General features: G+C 48.6%; 1 protein-coding gene across 2 annotated transcripts in view; it reads left to right on the top strand.

Moving 5' to 3' along the window:
* The window catches only part of SLC39A4 (solute carrier family 39 member 4), a 42,531-nt gene that overhangs the window by 13,529 nt on the left and 12,519 nt on the right, over positions 1–16,483 (top strand). The window contains exons 2-4 of one of the 2 annotated variants that reach the window (XM_053251051.1): positions 6,493–6,765; positions 10,989–11,193; positions 14,048–14,673. In XM_053251051.1, coding sequence (XP_053107026.1) covers positions 6,493–6,765; positions 10,989–11,193; positions 14,048–14,673 — 1,104 coding nt within the window. Of the gene's footprint in view, positions 1–6,492; positions 6,766–10,988; positions 11,194–11,614; positions 11,725–14,047; positions 14,674–16,483 lie in introns of those variants that run through there. The other variant, XM_053251052.1, reaches the window with a different exon arrangement.

The following is a 16,483-nucleotide window of genomic DNA, read 5'->3' as shown; positions in this document are numbered from 1 at the left end:
GAAGGGCAGACCTCAACTGCCCCCTCTCCCCGAAATGCACTTGGCCCTCTCTGCCCCAATATTTTGTCCAGGTGTCCCCACTGATCTGTGCACAGTAGCCCTATTTAGACATGATCTTGTCTGAGTGTACAGATGTCTGCATACTCTTCCTCGATTTTGTGTGAGTGTTCCTGAGTTTATGCTAAAAGCGAGCCCGGCACAGGCCCCTCAAATGGATGGTCCAGATAAGAAGAGTACAGCTGTGCCTTCATCCAATATAATGTGTGAATAACTGTACAGGTGTACAGATCTGTACCTGTGTTCACTGTACACTCTTTGTACAAGAAATGAATGTAGGAACAGGAACATAGGAAGCTGCCGTATACTGAGTCAGACCCTTGGTCTATCTAGCTCAGTATTGTCTACCCAGACTGGCAGCGGCTTCTCCAAGGTTGCAGGCAGGACTCTCTCTCAGCCCTCTCTTGGAGATGCTGCCAGGGAGGGAACTGGGAACCTGTAGATGCTCTTCCCAGAGCGGCTCCATCCCCTGAGGGGAATATCTTGGCAGTGCTCACACCTCAAGTCTCCCATTCATATGCAACCAGGGCAGACCCTGCTTAGCTAAGGGGACAAGTCATGCTTGCTGCCGCCAGACCAGTTCTCTTTCCATTGCAATGTGTGAAGTGTGTGTGTGTTGGGAACAGGAGTGTAGCTATAACTGAGCAGATGGGTTCAAAGAACCCAGGCCCCCCAGCCCTTGAGGGCCCCCCCAGCTCCACCCCTCCCCCTCCCAGGATGCGTTTGGGTCCCCAGTGGAGCCCTCCTCCTTTTTTGGCTTGTCTTCCTGGTCATTTCTGGCAGTGCTGCTGCTGCTGGGCGTGGACTTTGGGGAGAGCCACCGCAACGTGTCCTGCTCTGCCTCTGCTGCTGTTTCTCACCAAGCAAGGAGACAGGCAGGCACCTAGGTGCTTGGGTGTGCGCCAGGAGCAGAGAGAGGCTGTCTATCTTGCACTGCTGCCGCTGGATCATGCCCTGCCCTGCCCAGAGACGCCTGCAGGGTGCACAGACTAGACCTTCAGACCCACCACGTGGCCTCTGCCTCCTCCAGGGTGGCCAGTTTTTCGGCCAGAAGAGGGCTCCTCTGCTCACCCTAGGGAGGGAGGAATAACGCACAAAGCATCAAAGCCGCCCTAAGATCAGAATTAGAGAGCGAGGCGAGGCGAGACGAGAGGCGAGACGAGATGAGACATGACATCAGGGCTCCTCTGCCTTTAATGATGGTGCACACAAGAGGTGGTTTCGGCAGGTGCCGCTCCTCTTGCAGGGGGTGGGCTGAGAACCTTTTATTTATTTAATCGGTTTATGTGCTGCCTTTCAAAATTAAGACATTCCCACCCCGCCAGGGTAGTTTACAATAAAAATGACAAAATCATAAAATTTGCAATAAAAATGTAAATTAGTCCTATGGATGATAATTTAAAAACTGAGCCTCCCTGTTCAGAGGCAGTATGCTTAGAGGCAGAGCGGCGGCAGCAGGAAAGGGCTATTGTCTTTAGGAGGACGTCTCAGCTGCGTTTGGTGGTCCACCGTGGAAAGCAGGATGGTTGATGAGACCAGGGGTTCCCCACCGTGGGTCTTCCCCAGAGGTTGTGGGACAACAGCTCCCATCACCCCCCACCCCCAGCCAGAAGGCTGAAGGCCATTGTTACTAGGGATTGTGGGAGTTGTAGTTCAACAGCATTGACAGAGGAGCATAGGATGCCTCCTTTTACTGAGTCAGACCCTTGGTCCATCTAGCCTACACTGACTGGCAGCAGCAGCTTCTCTAGGGCTGCAAGCAGGAGCCTCTCTCAGCCCTTTCTTGGAGATGCTGCCAGGGAGGGAACTTGGAACCCACTGCAGGCGAGCAGGCAGGTGCTCTTCCCAGAGTGGCCCCATTCCCCTAAGGGAGTGCTCACACGTAGTCTCCCATTCAAATGCAAGCCAGGGTGGGCCCTGCTTAGCAAAGGGGACAATTCATGCTTGCTACGACAAGACCAGCTCTCCTTGGGGACCCCAGTTTGGGAGCCCCTGGCCACCTAATGCATCCGCCTCAGGAGCTGGGGTTCGAGAATTCTAGTCCCACCTGGGTCAACTGTGTTCTTAATGGACGCTGCCAGCTAACACCCAGCAGAAGGAGGCTGTTGTCGTGCCTGCCTTGGAAAGTGACACTTGGAGGTGTCATGCTGATCACTGCTGGAAACAGGTTCCTAGGTTAGATGGATCTTTAGCCTCATGCCACAGGCCTTGCCCAAATAATGGCTTCTTGTCGGGGCAGGGTTCCTTTCCCGGGGTGGGGGGCAGGGGCAACCTTGCATGTTCCTTGCCAGCTTAAGCACTGAGAAGGCTACATCCTGATGTTCCCCTCTCCCTGCCTGCTGTGTGCAAGGTTCAACATCCTTTGGACAGCACTTCCCATGTTTTTCTGACCAAATAGTGAGAACAGAAAAGTGCCAATCCCACCCCACCCCCACCCCAAAAAAGTCACTGGGTTCCCTTCTTAAGAACACGTTTTCTATCTCACTACAAATTTCCTTAGCTGGGAAGACTGTGTTATCACGAAGGACTGTCGTTGTCGACTACCATGGTGCATATCCCATAACTTTTAGCTTTACACAAGGATAATTACAGGCTGTACTACAAGCATTCCAAAACTATTTGGCCCTCCAGTTTTTCATCTGTATCTATCTATCTATCTATCTATCTATCGATCGATCGATCGATCGATCTATCGATCGTTAGATTTCTATACCGCCTTTCATTCAAACAACCCCAAGGTGGTTTGCAGCAAAATTTAAAAACAAGATTGTAAAAATGGCACAATTAAAATATTAAGCTAAAAATATAAAACACATCTGATTAAAAATTTAAAACACAAGCATAAAAGCCTGCGTAAAAAGCCATGATTTAACATGCTTTCTAAAAGCGGTGATGGAGACGGAGGAGCGGATACCCACCGGGAGAGCATTCCAGAGTCTGGGGGCAGCAACAGAGAAGGCCCTGTCCCGTGTGCACGACAGCCGAGCCTCCCTCATTTTGGTGTCCACAGGGAGAGCTTTTTAAATGACTGGTCAGCCCTCGGTCAGGAATGCTACTGAGCAGGCAGGTGGCCTAGAAGAGCCCCAGGAGACCTTCCCGCTCTATGATTCTATGACCCTGCTTTCCTCTCCCATGATGTGTGGACTTAGTGCAGCCTTCCTTATGTCCACTCCTTCCTGGGATTGCTGGCGAGCCTCTTAGCCTTCAGCGCCTCATTTCAAATGGCAGATGCCTCCTTCTGATCCTTGGAAGAAGCCCCACTGGCATTCTTTCCCCAAAAGCAGAACATGCATTTTTCATGGTCCAGCCCTCCTGTGCCAAATGGATGGCTTCATCCTCTGTGTTTGGAGTGAACTTCCATCCTTCCCAGTTTCAATCCCTCGTGTGTGATCTGTTTGATAAGAGTGAGCCTGTCTTGGTTTTACACATCTGACTGTGGCCAGGAGGTTCAGCAGTGAAAGAGTTCTGTAACAAGCCGGGTTTGGTTTGAATTTTGGACCAAAGTTCAGCATCCATGGAGTTGTTTACAGATCTCACAGGCCTGGAGGATGTGGCCTGGGTGTACTGAATCGATAGACTTACCCCATTTCCTGGCTTCAGTAAGGTGATTATTATTTCCACCTTCATAAAAAATAAAATGGAAGCAGAGACAGAGTCTAGTTAAAACAACACAAAGGACTGCCAGTTCTTGTCCTGTTAACACATTATGTTGTACCTGACTTCAGATGTCTGTATACACAGCAACTGACCCTATCCGACCCCAGCACAGGGTCTCTCCAGTGGCTGTTGCTGGTTTCTGCCGTATGTTTCTTTTAGATTGCGAGGCCTCTGGGGACAGGGGACCATTTTATTTATGAATTATTTATTTTTCTATGGAAACCGCTTTGAAAACTTTTGTTTTCATCCAGAAAAATCTCAAGGGCCGTGTTAATTTTTAACGTGGTTTGGTTAACTTCATGGAGGAGAAGTCTGTTGATGGCTACCAGTCGGAGGGCTGTAGGCCACCTCCAGCCTCGGGGGCGGGGTACCAGTTGCCGGGGAGGGCATGCCCTCAACTCCTGCCTGTGGCTTCCAGAAGCATCTGGTGGGGCACTGTGCGAAACGAGATGCTGGACTAGATGGGCTTCCTTGGGCCTGATCCAGCAGGGCTGTTCTTAAGTTCTTATGTTCTTAAAGTGAACCTGGATACAGGCTCTGAACTGCAGAATACAGATAGGTACACTGCCGTACCTGTGTCTAACATGGTGAACAGAGTTATGTGTGTGCGCACACTGTACTTTGTACACTGCGTACAGCAGGGGCATAGCCACCGTGAAACAAGAGGGGACGGCTGTCCCTGGGCCGTGGGGGTCAGCGGCACCATAGTGCTCCTTGGCCTCTTCCCCAGGGCAACCCTGGGCCCCTCCTGCACAGCTGGTGAATGCTTCATTTGCCAGCTGGGAGTTTGTTCAAGCCCTGGCTGGCTGGCTGGCTGGCGGCTTTTTATTGGGACCCTGCTCGCTGCCCCCAAAGAGCAGGGAGTGTAATGGGGCAGCGGCAAGAGCAGGAAGGAGGCAGTCCAGCCAGCAAGGCAGGGGCCCATGAGGGAGGGCTAGCACCAGCCCCCACAGGCAAGCACCAGGGCCCCGCGGTGGGAAGAAACCCAGGCCACCACTGGCTTGTTACGCCCCTGGTCCAAGCACTGCTGGGGAGCATCTTTCTCTGCCTCGCTTGCATGAAGCACTGACTGGTGACACACGGCCGGGAGAGGGTCTCTGAGCGCACCCGCTCCTGTTGTTGGCCATGCCCCCCTATGCACCTGACATTGATTCCAGGGGCATGCGCCCATTTCAGTGGGCTAAGCGTCACCGGTGGGAGCTTATCCTCCGGCATCAGCAGGCTTCCTATGCCCCTGGTGTACAGCAGACCCAGGATGCAGTAGCACTTACATTTATATACCGCTTTATAGCCGGAGCTCTCTAAGTGGTTTACAATGATTTAACATATTGCCCCCAACATTTCTGGGTACTCATTTTACCGACCTCGGAAGGATGGAAGGCTGAGTCAACCCTGAGCCCCTGGTCAGGATCGAACTTGCAACCTTCTGGTTACAGGGCGGCAGTTTTACCACTGCACCACCAGGGGCTCCAGTAGACCCAGATCTCTACCTGTGTACACTGTACACAGATTATCCAAGTGATGATGATAACATGTGAATAGGGCTTCCGACAGAAGCTATTCCTGGAGGGGGTTTTTCAATCTTTGTCCCAATATTTTCACAATATCAAGCCAGGACAATCTCTAGGATTGCTTTCCATCGTATCCTAGCGATGGATGCTGATTCCTGGACCCTTCAGGACAATCCGGGAAGGTCCGCAACCCTACTCACATCGAAACCTGCACAAGCTTCAAGCTCTGTTGGGGAGGCTCTCTTCGGTGTCCTGCCAGTATTCACCGGTGTTATATCTGGAGCTGGGAGTCAGGTGTGGTGCGGGGGTGGGGTGGGGGTGCTTCTCTGTGGCTGCACCCAAATTATACCCTTTTCCTCCCAAAGGAGCTTCATCGCCCCTTCTTCACTGAAGGCCTCCCAACGCTCGGCTGAGCTGTTTTTATTCTGCCAAGCTTTTAATGTATAGAAATATCTCCATCTCTTTATGGTGTTGCTTGGAGCTGTCTTGTTGCGTTTCTTGTGACACGGATGCTACATTACAGGGGTGGGTCCTCATCAGCCTTGGCTTCCCCGATACTGGAGTCCAGGTCTTATCATCCCCAGCCAGAATGGCCTTCAGACCAGATGATGAGAGCTGTAATCCAACCGCATCTGGAAACCAAGGTTGAGGAGTGCTCCTGTATGATGAGTGATGGTAGTTGTAATATTTTTACGGAACGGAATGGTTACTTAATTGGTAGTTTCATTCTCAGTACTTTGGGGATGTTTTTGTTGGATTGTGTGGATTGTGCAGGATGCAAATATTTAAAAGAAACAAAAATAAAATAAATAGCAGGTGATTTTTAGATTCAGGGCTGGCAAAGAACCACTTGAGATTCTTGGTTTTGAACAGAATTGAGTTCAGTTAACCCAGGCTGTTTATTAGACTGAAATGTATAACCTGCATCACTTCCTAAAGCAATACAATATCCAGCATATGTAGGAATATTCATGGGGCGGGGAAGGGGGAGAAAGAGAGAGAAAGATGGGGCTGCTTGGTGATATCTGGATCTGTTTCTCAAGAAACATGTGAGCACTCAGACACATCCTGTGTTTGCAGGGGCTGTAGGGGTCGGGTGGTTGTTGCAATTTTACTTCCAAAGAATGGGGATGCAAACAATCTCTCTCTCTCTCTCTCTCTCTCTCTCTCTCTCTCTATGATGTCTTTGATTTTTATGCATGGGTTTACATAGTTACACAGAATTCTTCATCAGAGAGCATGCCTGTGTCCCTTTCCTCTCTTGCAGTGCATCGATGCTCCACATATTTTTGCACTAACTGCAGAAAACCCACCTAGCGACACCCGTCTCACAGCCTCAGAGCTGCTGCCGTTCTCTGCTGGCCTTCTTTTCTACCTCACTGACCCCATGACGGCCTGCCAGGCAGTGGATGATGGACGTTGGGTTTCCAAGGTTCTTGCTTTCCAGAATAAATTCTCAGAAGGGATTCTTGAGAGAGAGAAAGTGGCTGAGCTGCTGGGCACCATCCAGAAAAATCTCAAGGGCAATGAACCAATGGAGGTAAGAAAGAGGATAGGGTACCCTTCTCCAACCCAGTTACGGTATGTACCAGATGTTGTACAGAATGCCAGAGGATATCCTCCCTGTGTATTTAGTTCTTTGTCTTATATGGGAAGTCTTTGATCCAGTAATTCTGATATAGACTTTGGGGCCATACAAATCAAAACCGAGGATAACGTCGTTTTCAGAATGCAAACTTGGTAGATTTTAAAGAATGTTTTTGATAGGTGGATTTTCAAGAAGATTGATAGCCATGGTCATCAGAAGACTACAGCTTGAGGACTAGAACTGTTTTATTTGTTTTGGGCCTCCTGTATTTTTAACAGCGGGATGATAAGTGGATTTTTAACAGATGGAGCTTTTCCTGGCATAGAGATGCACTGACGGGGAAAGCTTTGCCTGTTGAATTTCTGCCTATCAAAGGAAGAAAAGGTGAAAGCTCTACAAAATTCCTCTTCACCATTAATAATAACTAGCTGGGCCGGCACGGAGCGTCTGCGCACTAATTCTCCCTGCCCCCCACTGGCCGATCCGGCCCCATGCCCTGCCTTCCTCCCCACCTTAAGTTGCCCCTTAGCATCTGGGATGGCGGTGGAGCTGGTGAAAGCTTCTTCCATGGGCCCGCCTGCTGCCCAAATGACAGGTCAGGCCGTTTTCGGCCCATGTCAGGGCTCGAGTGCGCAGAGAGCCCCGAAATGGGCCAGTAGCAGCCCAACCTGTCATTTGGGTGGCTCACGGAAGAAGCTGTCAATGCCTCTCTGCCCTCTTCCTCTCCACAGAAGAAGCCAGCGCCACACCCCATAGGCTGCCACAACAGAGGCGTGTCTAAGGAAAATAGCGCCTAGGGCAAGCACTGAAATTGCACCCCCTGTCCAAACATCTGACACCGAACTTTCAGATAACTTTACCATAATATCAGCTGAAAAATACAAGTCAAGCTCATTAATCTTTTAATCTTTCAAAAGCTATTTAGCAGTGGACGTAGCCAGCTGCCAGACCAAAAAATGATGGAAAACTACAAATTTAAGTATGCTTGGGCTCATGAAATACCCAGATACTATGTGGAGGTGTACTTGGAAAACTAAACAGAAGTGCCTGTCTAATTCTCTACTATGCATTGTAGCATCACTATTACATAAGTTTTAAAAATAAATGGCAAATTTGACTTTTCCCAGATATTCTGAAAATAATTAAAGGATATGCAGAGTAAACTGTGTCACTGCTTGGAATATATTCTAGTATTTCAGAAAGACAGTTAAAATGAGAGAAAGAGAGCAAGAAACTCCCAGTGGGCCTTAATACTAAGGATTTCACACTGATTCAAAGACAAACTCATCATTAACAGCCATATTATTAAGACATCACATTTAACTCACTTATCACAAGAAGCAAAGTAAGAGCAAATGAATACAATCCTAGCTCATAAGCTTCAGCTCAGTATTCACAAGCCCTGATTCTCTGTACATAGTGCCAAACTAAATATGTGTACAGTGACATATTTTTTTTAAAAAAAAATTACCTGTAGCCCCTTGGGGGGGGCTTCCTAAAGGCCATGTGTGGGGGGTCTGCAAAGGTTCCCCCTTCCCGCGCTGACCTCTAGGGCCTTGCAGGGACCATTTGAGTATGTGCGGTGGCCATTTTTAAAAATATATATTTTTAAATGGCCGCTGAAAACAAAATGGCCACCGTGCATACTCAAATGGCCTCTGCAAGGCCTGGCCTGGCCTAGGATCTCACAGAGGCCATTTGAGCATGCATGGTGGCCATTTTGTTTTCAGCAGCCATTTTTAATTTTTTTAATTTTTAAGAATGGCGCCCCCCTTCAAGTGGCGCCCAGGGCACGTGCCCTGCCTGCCCCACCCTAGATACACCCCAGCCACCACTGCATACTTGGTAGGCTCCACTCCCGCGTTTTCGTTGGTTGTGGCTGTGGCAGGGGCAGGGCTTGCCACGTATGTCCTTAGCCTTTTAGATAGATAGATAGATAGATAGATAGATAGATAGATAGATAGATAGATAGATAGATAGATATAGCTGAGAGAACAGATTCTTTCAGCCCCACCACTGACACAAATCCAGTTGGCAGGGACCAGGGACAGGGGGCCAGTGTTCCCTATAACAGGAATATCCAGATGTTGTTCACTACAACTCCCAGAATCCCCAACTTTTAGATTGTGAGCCCTTTGGGGACAGGGATCCATCTTATCTCTTTATTTAGCAGGGGGAGAGTAACTGGCTCTATCCACCCCCAGCACAGTACCTCTCCAGTGACTGTGGCTGGTGCCTACCTGATATTTCTTTTTAGATTGTGAGCTCTTTGGGGACAGGGATCCATCTTATTCCTTTATTATTTCTCTATGTAAACCGCCCTGAGCCATTTTTGGAAGGGCGATATAGAAATCGAATAAACAAACATAAACAAACAAACAACTGCAATGGCCTTTGACTGGGGATTCTGGGAGTTGTAGTCAACAACATCTGGAAATTCCTGTTAGAGGGAACACTGCAGGGGGACATTCTTTGTCAGCCTCCCTCTTTGCTTAGTTTAGAAAGAATTTAGAAACTCTCCTTTTAAAAGAAGCTTTTTAAGACTGGCTGTGATTATTATCTTCTTTTAATCCTGCTGCTGCTCTACTTGTACCTGCTCTGTTTTTTATTGTGTTTTACTATTTTTTTTTTATCTTGGATTTTATGTTTTTATGCTTTTACTATAAGCTGCCCTGAGCAGCAGTGTGCTAGAGAGTCAGGATAGAAATGTTTTAAATAAATAAAACAATCTGGTCTTTGGCAGTCAGCAGGAAGAGGAAGAAGACCAAGCAAGAGGAAATTGGTCTTGGGTGGGAGAAAATTGTCTAAACCTTTAGAGCAGGCCTGCTCAACTTCGGCCCTCCTGCAGATGTTGGCCCACAACTCCCATAATCCCTGGCTATTGGCCAGTGTGGCTGGGGATTCTGGGAATTGTAGTCCAAAAACAGCTGGAGGGCCTAAGTTGAGCAGGCCTGCTTTAGAGGCTGGGTCCAAATCAGTACTATTTTTGGTAACAATGTGAGCAGAAATGGACTGGTACCCACCCCAACCCCAAATGTTGCATAAAAAGAAACTTTCCACCCAGTATGGCTACTCCTACAACTAGTGGCAGATCTGGAATGTCAACGTTTTATTTCTGTGCAATTCTTACAAGGTACAGGAGCTGTCCCACTGCCAAACTAGACCTGATATAAACTCTTTTTTTTGTTTGTTTTTTTACAAAAACCAGTCGTGGAGCAGGGGAGAGATTTGAATCAGAGCAGTGGTGCAGAGGAGGGAGGGTCTAAGCCTTTCTGCCCTGGGTCAGGGCCCCAATCCAAATCACCCCCTTCAAATTGCTCTTATCTACAGGGTGGAAAATGTATAGGCATATGCCTATATGTTTTCCCTTCTGTGGCTAGTAGAATAATTTGAGGGGTGTGTGTGGGTGTCTGTCTGTCTGTTTAAATTAGAGGATTGATGCAAGGGCAAAATTATTATTATTTTATTATTATTTTTACATTTATATCCCGCTCTTCCTCCAAGGAGCCCAGAGCGGTGTACTACATACTTGAGTTTCCTGTACTGGCCCTGTATCTAATTTCCATGGTGGATCCTTTTTGAAAAAGAAAGTGGCAATGGGAATGCCAATCACAGAATAATCGAACCATTGGCCTTTCTAGCTGGAAGGGACCTTGGCAGTCTTCTTGACCGGTTCGTACATCACATCTGGTATGGCCCTCTAAGACTCAAAATCCTGCTTTAAACCTTCATGGCTGCATTTGGCATATCCTTTCTAGTGAAACAGCTAATACGAATACAACAAATATTTATATATCGCTTTTCAACAAAAGTTCCCAAAGCAATTTAAATAAAATGGCTGCCTAACCCTAAAGAGTTCACAGTCTAGAAAAGAAACATAAGATAGGCACTACCAACAGCCACTGGAGGGATGCTGTGCTGGGGATGGAGAGGGCCAGTTGCTCTCCCCCTGCTCAATAAAGAGAATCACCACTTTAAAAGGGCGCCTCTTTTGTTCAGTGAGCAGGGGATGGCAAGACCCTGGAAACCTCTGTTTTCATTTTTCAAGTATGAAAAGCACAAGTTTGTAGTCTTCATTGTTTTCAAGAAAGAGAAGCATAGACACGTGCAGGTTTGGGCATATGTGACCCCAGAGTTATGGCCTGTGCTCTGATTTGTTCTTTTCCGCTTCCCAGTCCTGCGCAAGAGTGGACCAGATCCTTCGCAACAGCACTGCTGTCTCTAGTCGAGTCACACCAAATCTGGCCGGGCAGGTGCTGGTAGCCAGCGCCTACCATGTGCTGATGAGGGGCTGCTTCCATGCCCTCCCCCCTGAGAGCTACTTTCTGGAGTACATCTTTCAGCACTACAGTAACGCGACCCAAAACCTCACAATGGCAGGTAAGTCCTGGCAGCATCGCGGCCTGTCAAGGCATGAGGTGTTAGGCGAGGAAGAAGATGGCCAAGGCTTTGGGGGTCTCCAGTCCTGAGTCAGGAGGAAACAGGTTTGCTACGGAGCTTCCTCGATCTGTGTGGGTTCAGGCCACTTGGGCCTTCTTTCTTCTTAGAGGGCTATTTTGCTTGGGTTTCCTGCGGTATGATGAGATTATAATAAAACCATAAGAAGCAGCAGCAGCTCATCCTAAAGAGCCGGGGGGCGGGGGGAGGTGCCAAAGGAAGCACAGCTGCCTGTGGTTGCCGGCACCCTCGGTTGCTCCTCCTTCTCCCATCCTGCCCCGCCCTGGCGTTAAGGAGAGCTGTGCTGCCTGCAGGCTGGCCATCTCCCTGACAAATGCCTGCAGGAAGCACGGCTCTCGGGAGGGGCGAGAGAGAGAGGAGCCAACAGAGCTGCTGGCAAGCAGAAGCAGCTGCTCCGCATCTGGTGCCCCTCTGACGCACTAGGACAAGCCGCTGCTGATAAGAAGAGACCTGGTGGGTCAGAAGTCTATCTGGCCCAGCATCCTGTTTCCAGCAGCAGCCGGGTGCCTCTGGGCCATTGAGGTGGGGGGTTGTCTTCTGGTTGTCCGCCAATTGGTACCATCCCCAAATGGCTAATTGTTGTGACGGGAAGAATTGAATTTACTTTTCCCTGTCCAAGAGAGGCTAAAGGGCCTTGTGGGTCATTGGCCCGCAAGCTTTGGAATGCTGTTCCAGCTGGCATCCACGCCTCAGTCTCCCTTCCATTACATAGAAAACAAGTAAAAATGTGGCTCTTGACCCAGGCTTTTCTGTGAGAGGACTGTCTTTTGCTCCCGCTGCTGCTGCTGCTGCTGCTTTGTGTTTTACTGTTGCATATAGGTTTTTAAACTTTTTAAATAGAGATGTAATTTTTATATTTAAATTTAATATTTGCACTTTTATTTGTGTATTGTTTTAACTGTGCATTGCTTTTAATTATATTGTAAACTGTTCTGGGAGGAGAGCTGGCCTTGTGGTAGCAAGCATGACTTGTCCCCATAGCTAAGCAGGGTCTGCCCTTCATGTGAGACTTCATGTGTGAGCACTGGAAGATCTTCCCCTCTTAGGGGATGGAGCCGCTCTGGGAAGAGCAGAACGTTCCAAGTTCCCACCCTGGCAGCTTCTCCAAGATAGGGCTGAGAGAGACTCCTGTCTGCAACCTGGGAGAAGCCGCTGCCAGTCTGTGAAGACAATACTGAGCTAGATGGGCCTATGGTCTGACTCAGTATACGGCAGCTTCCTGTGTTCCTATGTATGTTCCTACTGAAAGGTGGTATATAAATGCAACAATAAAGACATACATACACAAAGGAGGACAATTTGCCTTGAGAATAAGACCAACAGCCCGCATCCTAACAATGTGCTGGCCCCAGGCCATAGTGCAGGCGAGTTCTGCTAAGTCTGGAACTTGCAGTTTAGGCCAGTTTTGCGCCAGTGCACACATTTTGATGCTTGTGCAACTGGTGTGCATCTTGTGGCACACCTCCTATGTTTTAAGGGGAGGCTTTGTGCAATGACACAATTCCATAAATCCCCATGATGTAGCATGCCTACGTGACGGTGATTGTCTTGTGCTGGTACATCTTTGTTGCACAAGCCCATCGTTAGTCAGGAAGTCAGGCACTAAGGCTGTGCACACAGGCAGCCCTACCTGGCATTGCACAGCCCTACCCGGGTAGGGCTGCTCATGTGGAGCACCGGGGTCAGTCCCAACCCCCGCGTTCTTCACCAGAGTAGCCCGGGTTTTGTACTCAGGCTTCTAGTGAGGTAGAAAGGTGCGAGTGCGCTCTTCTACCCCACTTCCCAGTTGTGTGGACGCAGCTCGAGTGTCCACAGAGCTGAGTGGCAAGAGTGCCAGGCAGTGGGGAAATCCCCCAATGCACTACATTCCTGGTGCAGTGCATTGTGGGATGCCGGAGGACTTCCTCCTCTGGCCCCCAGCTCTGTCGCTCTCTGTGGCACCGCTCATGTGCAGCACGAGCAGCACAGCCTCTCGTCCTACCGCAGTCATGTGTGGGGAGGCAGAGAGGAGCCTGCCTCTCCGCTGGTCGTGTGAACAGCCTTATTCTGTTTCCCTTCTATGCGAGGTTTATTCTAAGATGCAGCTGGACACATTTTGTGCAGTGAAGGAGTAGGGGGCGGGCTAAAAAAACCTGCAGTGAAAGCTGCTTCTTTGTGCAGTTGGGTTTCTTAAGTTGATTAAAAGGTAAAGGTAATGTGTGAGTCGATTTCGACTCCTGGCGCCCACAGAGCCCTGAGGTTTTCTATGGTAGAATACAGGATGGGTTGACCATTGCCTCCTCCCACATAGTATGAGATGATGCCTTTCAGCATCTTCCTATGTTGCTGCTGCCCAATATAGTACCAGCAGGGATTCAAACTGGCAACCTTCTGCTTGTTAGTCAAGCATTTCCCTGCTGCGCCACTTAAGGTGACTTAGTTGAATAAGGAAGTAGGTTATTTCTTTAAAAGGAACAGGACAGAGATAAAGAAGAGGGAAAGGAGCAGCAAATGAACATGAATCCTGTTGCCTTTCCATTTTCATAACTTTATACAAAAAGTACAGTTCCCTCCCCCCCCCCTTTTTTGGCAAGGTATCTCCAATTTTTTGCTTCCTCTCGATCTTCCTAAGTTTTCTCATCTCTTCCTCCCTCCCTCCTTTCTTCTTCTCTCAATTTCTCATGCTTCCTTTAATCTTTGTTTCCTTTCTTCCTGTCAAAGATTCAGGAGAAAAGGCTGTTCTTTGTGCAGTGGGGAGCAAAGCTTAGGATAAACTGTGCCTCTGTGTTTGCAACAGGCTTGGCCAAGCTAATGCAGAAGCTGGAGGTAGGGCCAGAGGCATCCTCTGCAGCTCATGACCATGACCATGCGCTCGACAACCATGGACACGAGGACCACCATGAGCATACACATGAGGGTGCCACACACAGTCATCAGGATGCGCATGGTCACGAAGATCACTCCAACCACGACCACGAGGATCACTCTGACCATCACCATGGCAATGAAACTGATCACCACCATGACGATGATCACCACCATCACCATGGCAATGAAATCGACCACCATCACCATGGCAATGAAACCGATCACAACCATGACGATGATCACCACCATCACCATGGCAATGAAACCGATCACCACCATGACGATGGTCACCACCATCACCATGGCAATGAAACCGACCACCATCACCATGGCAATGAAACCGATCACAACCATGACGATGATCACCACCATCACCATGGCAATGAAACCGATCACCACCATGACGATGATCACCACCATCACCATGGCAATGAAACCGATCACCACCATGATGATGAAATTGATCACCATGGAAACCAAACAGAAACAGTCCGCCGAAAGCGAAGCCCTCCTGGCCCCGGAGAACAAGACGTACACCATGAAGTCTGGGATACGGTGAGGAGCAGCATCTGTTGTGCCTAGTGTAGATTCTCCCCTTTGGAGACACTGTCGAGGTCTGTTAAATGCCAACAGTCATAATGTTGGTCGTAGGATTCCCATCATCTCATGTTATAGACTTACAATGACAGACTAACATACAGTGCCCCTCTTCAGGGTTGACTTTGACCACCAACTTTCTGTCTGAAAAATGCAACTACATTTCCCACACAAAATAAGAGTTGAATCAGAATGATCATGAACACCTAGATTTGCTGCTGCTTTTTGTTTCTGGGTGGACATGCTGCTGCCCAGTTGCAGTGCTAAAACACAGGATTTCTTCATTGTTTTCTGTGGGCAGGTCCCAGAAGAAGCTAAAAAGACAGCATCAAAAGGAAGTTCCATCTTCAGACAATTGTATTGTCCTTTCCTGTCTCTCTGCCTCTTGGTCAAGGCCATCACCTTCCTACACGTTCCACGGGGGAAAGAAAAATATTATTTATGCATTTCTTTCAAGTGCCATGTATATATGGCACTTGACTATTAAATATTATACCATATAATATTACACTATTATAAAGAATGAGAGAACAGATCCCTGCCCCAAGAGGCTTGCTCTCTAGAAGCAGACAGAAGGGAGATCACAAAGGAAGGGGGGAATAGACACGAGAGTAACCAGGGGAAGATTAGCCACATCCAGACATTATCAGAGGAGGAGGAAATGAGGCAGAAGACGTCCCATGGGCCACGTCACCCACTCTCCTCTGCTGGATGGGTCAGTCAGTCATGCTTACAGCCTTCGTCTGAAGAGGCAAAGGCTGTCAATGTGATGCTGGGCGCTTCTGAGCCTCCCAATCACGAAAGCGGCTGCCATCAGGCCTACATCCTTTGCCTCTTCAGACAAAGGCTGTAAGCACAACTGACCCACCCAGAAGGGGAGAGCGAGTCTGAATGGGGCTCCTATGTCAGTATAACCTGGAATTGCGCGTACGCTCTAATAGGGATTCCCAGATGTTGTTGAATACAACTCCCATAATGCCCAAGCGCAGAAGCCATTGCAGCTGGGGATTCTGGGAGCTGTAGTCAACAACATCTGGGCATCCCTGTTAGAGGGGGAACACTGCCCAGGAGGAGTGGGCACTGCATTTCCACCAGATGTCTTTCTGTTCAGATGGGACTGAAACATCAACATAGTTATATTGGTGAAGGGTCCCTTCATACATTGCACTTTTCCGCCACGGAAAACATTTCTATTCCATTCAAGAAACAATGTGGTGGGTCTGAGTCTCCTTTGTTGATTGGCACACGTGAGCATTTGCCCACAGATCGCCTGCTTTCTCTGTAGGGCAGGTATAATGTATGGGCCACTGAGCTGAGAAGGGGCCACTGTGAGGACAGAAAAAAGAGAAATATCCTTTCAAGCAGTTAAAGTCTCAGGTGCTGAAAACAAAATGGCCGCCCTGCTGGTGGGGAGAGAGACAGAATCGGGGGGAGTCATATGGGGCAGGATAAGAGGGGCCGCTTGAGACCTTTCAGGAAGGTGAGATGCATCGAGGTTTGGGAAAGGGTGTGTTCCTTCAGTAACTTGTTTGAAATGACTTTCAGGTGTCCTGGGACTGCCAACTGACCAGAAAAAACTTAGTTGGTCTGTTCTCATGCCCTTAACAGCAACTTGAGTTGCAGAAATGAGCAAATGAGCCTTTACGTGGCATAGAGATCAACATTGGGGTCTGCTGATTTATTTCTTACACTTCCAAAAATGTCTCAGTTGCCATAGATCCAATTGTCATAGATCCGATCATTGTCAAAGGCATAGTTCCAGGGGCCA

The sequence above is a fragment of the Hemicordylus capensis genome, chromosome 4 (assembly GCF_027244095.1).
Source record: "Hemicordylus capensis ecotype Gifberg chromosome 4, rHemCap1.1.pri, whole genome shotgun sequence".
Taxonomy (NCBI): Eukaryota; Metazoa; Chordata; class Lepidosauria; order Squamata; family Cordylidae; genus Hemicordylus; species Hemicordylus capensis.
Note: the sequence above shows the minus strand (reverse complement) of the source record. Positions and strands in the feature narration are given on the sequence as shown.